This window comes from Theropithecus gelada, unplaced genomic scaffold, assembly GCF_003255815.1.
Source record: "Theropithecus gelada isolate Dixy unplaced genomic scaffold, Tgel_1.0 HiC_scaffold_545, whole genome shotgun sequence".
Lineage (NCBI taxonomy): Eukaryota > Metazoa > Chordata > Mammalia > Primates > Cercopithecidae > Theropithecus > Theropithecus gelada.
The window spans coordinates 3,581-9,033 of NW_020262076.1; the positions used below are offsets into that span (position 1 = coordinate 3,581).

At 48.3% G+C, this 5,453-nt stretch overlaps 1 protein-coding gene and 1 pseudogene across 1 annotated transcript; both read left to right on the top strand.

Annotated features, from left to right (window-relative positions):
- Nucleotides 1-522: 522 nt before the first annotated feature.
- LOC112617873 (1-phosphatidylinositol 4,5-bisphosphate phosphodiesterase delta-4-like) lies at nt 523-2,892 on the top strand (the record flags this gene model as incomplete). The annotated part of the gene is made up of 3 exons (XM_025374525.1): nt 523-544; nt 681-839; nt 2,642-2,892. Coding segments are annotated over exons 1-3 (432 nt in total), but the record flags the coding sequence as incomplete, so codon positions are not given.
- Nucleotides 2,893-4,199: 1,307 nt separating this feature from the next.
- On the top strand, nt 4,200-4,289 carry LOC112617874 (annotated as a pseudogene).
- Nucleotides 4,290-5,453: the final 1,164 nt, after the last annotated feature.

A 5,453-nucleotide genomic window follows, 5' to 3' on the forward strand; every position in this document is an offset into this window, starting at 1 on the left:
ACTCCGTCTCAAAAAAAAAAAAAAAAAAAGTCTGCGCTAGTCGCCTCAGGAGCTGGACAGTCTACGTGGGAGCATAGAGAGGGCTCCCAGAATAGGGAAGCTGGAAGGATTCTACCTGGAAATAAGAAGGCTAGGATGTAAAGAGATTCTAGTTTCTGAAAGGGACATCCAACAAGATGTTAGTTCCTAATAATGAGAGGGTGGGGAGTGAGCAAAATGTGGCACTAGTAGACTGTGGGTTATTGGGTAGGAAGGGGGTGCTTGGTGGACTCTTTGGTTTAGCCTTCTCTGAAGATAGCCATGGGAAATAGCGGAGGCTCTGCGATCAGACATATCTTGATTTAAATTCTGATCCTTATGTGATTTGAGGCAGGTTTCTAGACCTATCTAAAGTCTCAGAGTCACTAAACTCAAAATCAGAAGCAAAAATCAGCTACAGACTATCTTTAAGATTCACCCAGAGCCCTTTGCTCTTCCTTTCTCCTTTAGGTGATCTGGTGCCAGCCGGTGGAACAGTGGGTGATGGCGTCCCTGCTGCAAGACCGTGAGTGTCCCTGCAGGGGAAAAGGGCTTAGCATATAGCTCAGGGAAGGGAAGGAGGCTGGACCCCTGTTTGAGAGCTTTCCCTGGGCCTGCTACCCTCTCTGCTGGCTACCTAACCCCTGCTTTTCCTGACCTAGGGCTGACCACTGATCAGGACTTGCTGCTGATGCAGGAAGGCATGCCGATGCGCAAGGTGAGGTCCAAAAGCTGGAAGAAGCTAAGATACTTCAGACTTCAGAATGACGGCATGACAGTCTGGCATGCACGGCAGGCCAGGGGCAGTGCCAAGCCCAGCTGTGAGTGACCTGGATAGTGGGGGATGGATATATGGGTGGATAGAGTCCTGAGGAGCCTGGCAGGGGAGGGACCAAAGTCCTATGATGGTGTGCGTTTGTGCTGTCCTAATTGTGGCTATATCTGAGCCTGTAAAAAGAGATCATAATACTACTTGCCTCATAAGGCTGTAATGAGGATTAAATTAGTTATTGTATATAAAAGGCTCAGGAGAGTACTGGAACATAGTAAAACATAATAAATCATTGGTTACATCTTGTTATTATTATTATAAGACCATCATCTTGGGCATCAGCCTGCCTGAATTAAAGCCCTAGCTCTGCCACTTTCTGAGTAGCTGTGGAAAATCAAGTAGTTAAGCTATGGCTGGGCCTGGTGGCTCAATGCCTGTAATCCCAGCAATTTGGGAGGTCGAGGCAGGGGGACTGCTTGAGACCAGAAGTTCAAGACCAGCCTGGATAACATAGGGAGAGCCTGTCTCTATAAAAAATAAAAATAAAAAATTAGCCGGGTGTGGTGCTGTACGCCTGTGGTCTCAGCTATTTGGGAGGCTAAGATGGCAGGATCACTTGAGCCCAGGAGGTTGAGACTGCAGTGAGCTGTGATCACACCACTGCACTCCACCTGGGTGAGTGAGACCCTGTCTCTAAAAAAATACATGTATACATACATACATACATACATCAAGCTTCAGTTTCCTCATCTGTAAAATGGGGATTAAACAGTATCTGCTTAGTAGGTTACAAGGACTCAATTAGTTAACATGTAAAACACTTAGCATGCGATGTAAAACCAGAATGCATTTAATAAATGTTAGCCATCATGATAAATATTTTTAAATACAAAATTGCAGCCAGGTGTGGTGGATCATGCCTGTAATCCCAGCACTTTGGGAGGCCAAGGCAGGCAGGTCACTTGAGGTCAGGAGTTTGAGACCAGCCTGGCCAACATGGTGAAAACCCATCTCTACTAAAAATACAAAAATTAGCCGGGCTTGGTGGTGGGCACCTGTAGTCCCAGCTACTCGGAAGGCTGAGGCCAGAGAATCGCTTGAACCCAGGAGGCAGAGGTTACAGTGAGCCTAGATTGTGCCATTGCACTCCAGCCTGGGTGACAAGAGCAAAACTTGGTCTCAAAAAACAAAATAAAACAAAAAACAAAAGTAGTGTGCACTTATTGGCCAAACTCTTTATAATAACAGGAAATAATTTGATCACAGGACACATCTAAGAGAATCTGTTTTAGAGACAAATTGCTCACAATCCGTACCACCCCCAGCTGAGGTAAGAGGGTGAAAGAATTTTTCTGGTTCCCTCGTAGACATCTGGAAAGAGGAAGCCCTCAAACCTGGAATGGGAGAACTGGACTTAGGGATATAATGCTTTAGTATAACTGCTTCTGCCTTTCAAATGTATTTCCATTTGTCATCCCCACCAGTCCTCCTGTGATCACCATTGGGGCTGCCTATGGAAGGGGACTATCCATTATATCAGATGAGGACACTGAGGAGTTAAGTCATTTTGGTTTGTGTCATACTGCCAGCTTGTGGCTGGAAGCCATGTCTTGCCACTCCCAGCACAGGCCCTTTGCCATGCTGCCTTTGAAAACATCAGTGATTCATATGGACTCCTGAATCCCTGGGGTCTGCATCTCTCTGTACTAATGCTTTTTGGGATTCAGTCTGCAGAGGCTGGGGTTCTTTTTTATGGTGTCATGGAGAAGGGGGTGCTGGTCCTTCACTCTTAGCCCCTGCTATTTGTTGGACTCCCTTCCTCAATGCCTTCACCTGCTTCTTCTCTGGCAGTCTCAATCTCTGATGTGGAGACAATACGTAATGGCCATGATTCCGAGTTGCTGCGTAGCCTGACAGAGGAGCTCCCCCTGGAGCAGGGCTTCACCGTTGTCTTCCATGGCCGCCGCTCCAACCTGGACCTGGTGGCCAACAGTGTTGAGGAGGCCCAGATATGGATGCGAGGGCTCCACCTGTTGGTGGATCTTGTCACCAGCATGGACCATCAGGAGCGCCTGGACCAGTATCGGCAGGATGGAGTCAGGGTGGGTGAGGGATCACTCTATCCCTGAAGGAGCCAGATGCAACAGGTTTAGGAAAAGTGAGAAGGGGTGCACAGCTAGGGAGGCCCAAGTGTCTAGATGGTATGGGCAGGGACAGCTCAGGTCAATGTGAGACAGAATACTGAGGGAGGAATGGATGCTAGGGATGACATAGCCAGGCATGAATCAGGACCCCCAGGATTGGAGGAAGAGGCAGTGACAGGCAGAGGAGCAAACAAGATGCTTCTCCTAAGAGCTGCACAGAAGATCCCAGTGGCATTAACCAGCATATAGGTGGGAAGCAACCCCTTAGAAGGCTCAGTGACACAGACTCACTCCAAGTTTCCTGGATTTTTACCATTTCATTCATTTATTCGTTCACGATCTATTAAGCAGAACAAATCAGGCACTATGCCAGACTGTAGGGGTCTGTAGAGGTGGGGTTTCACCACATTGTCCAGGCTGGTGTCAAACTCCTGGCCTCAGGTGATCTACCAGCCTCAGCTTCTCAAAGTACTTGGATTAATTACAGGTGTGAGCTACTGCACCTGGCCACACCTGGCTAATTTAATTTTTTAAAGTTTATTTTATGGGTCAGGTACAATGGCTCACACCTGTAATCCCAGCACTTTGAGAGGCTGAGGTGGGCGGATCATGTGAGCCCAGGAGTTAGAGACTAGCCTAAGCAATGTGGCAAAATCCCGTCTCTACAAAACAAAACAAAAAATTAGCCAGGTGGATTACATGCCTGTAATCCCAGCTGCTTGGGAAGCTGAGGTGGGAGGATTGCTTGAGCCCAGGCTCAAATATATATATATATTTTCGAGACAGAGTCTCGCTCTGTCACCCAGGCTGGAGTGCAGTGGCACAATCTTGGCTCACTGCAACCGCCTCCCGGGTTCCAGAGATTCTCTTGCCTCAGCCTCCTGAGTAGCTGGGACTACAGGCACATGCCACCACATCCAGATAATTTTTGTATTTTTTTGTAGAGACAGGGTTTCACCATCTTGGCCAGGCTGTCTCAAACTCTGGACCTCACGATCAACCCACCTCGGCCTCCCAAAGTGCTGGGATTACCGGCATGAGCCACCATGCCTGGCCATGGGTACAAAGATTAATGAGATTCACATACTGCTTCAGTTAGTGAAGAGGATGGAATTGTGTAAATACTTTTCTGTTTGGCTGGGCACAATGGCTCACACCTGTAATCCCAGCACTTTGGGAGGCCAAGGCAGGGAGATCACTATATTGCCCAACCTAGGCAACACAGGGAAGACTGCATCTTTACAAAAAATTAAAAAGTTAACTGGAAGACTATACTTTCAGGGATAATTTCTATTGTTCATTACTAGAGAAGTTTCCCTGAATGTGTAGAGCACCATAAAATAAGTTTTTTTATTTGAAACAGGGTCTCACTCTGTCACCCAAGCTGGAGTGTGGTGGCACAATCTTGGCTCACTGCAGCCATGACAGCCTGGGCTCAAGCAATCCTCCCACCTCAGCTTCCCAAGCAGCTGGGATTACAGGCATGTAATCCACCTGGCTAATTTTGTGTTTTGTTTTGTAGAGACGGGATTTTGCCACATTGCTCAGGCTAGTTTCTAACTCCTGGGCTCACATGATTCGCCCACCTCAGCCTCCCAAAGTGCTGGGATTACAGGTGTGAGCCATTGCACCTGACCCATAAAATAAACTTTAAAAAATTAAATTAGCCAGGTGTGGCCAGGTGCAGTAGCTCACACCTGTAATTAATCCAAGTACTTTGAGAAGCTGAGGCTGGTGGATCACCTGAGGTCAGGAGTTTGACACCAGCCTGGACAATGTGGTGAAACCCCACCTCTACAAAAAAATACAAAAAAATTAGCTGGGCATGGTGACACATGTCTGCAATCCCAGCTACTCCAGAGGCTGAGGCACCAGAATCACTTGAACTGGAAAAGGTTGCAGGGAGCCGAGATGGTGCCACTGCACTCTAGCCTGGGTGACAGAGTAAGACTCTCTCCAAAAAAATTTTTTTCTTTAATTATAAAAGAATTTTTGGCCGGGCGCGGTGGCTCAAGCCTGTAATCCCAGCACTTTGGGAGGCCGAGACGGGCGGATCACGAGGTCAGGAGATCGAGACCATCCTGACTGACACTGTGAAACCCCGTCTTTACTAAAAATACAAAAAATTAGCCAGGCGTGGCGGCGGGTGCCTGTAGTCCCAGCTACTCGGGAGGCTGAGGCAGAAGAATGGCGTGAACCCGGGAGGCAGAGCTTGCAGTGAGCCGAGATCGCGCCACTGCACTCTAGCCTGGGCGACAGAGCAAGATTCCATCTCAAAAAAAAAAAAAAAAGGCCGGGCGCGGTGGCTCAAGCCTGTAATCCCAGCACTTTGGGAGGCCGAGACGGGCGGATCACGAGGTCAGGAGATCGAGACCATCCTGGCTGACACAGTGAAACCCCGTCTCTACTAAAAAATACAAAAAAAAAAACTTAGCCGGGCGAGGTGGCGGGCGCCTGTAGTCCCAGCTACTTGGGAGGCTGAGGCAGGAGAATGGCGTGAACCCGGGAGGCGGAGCTTG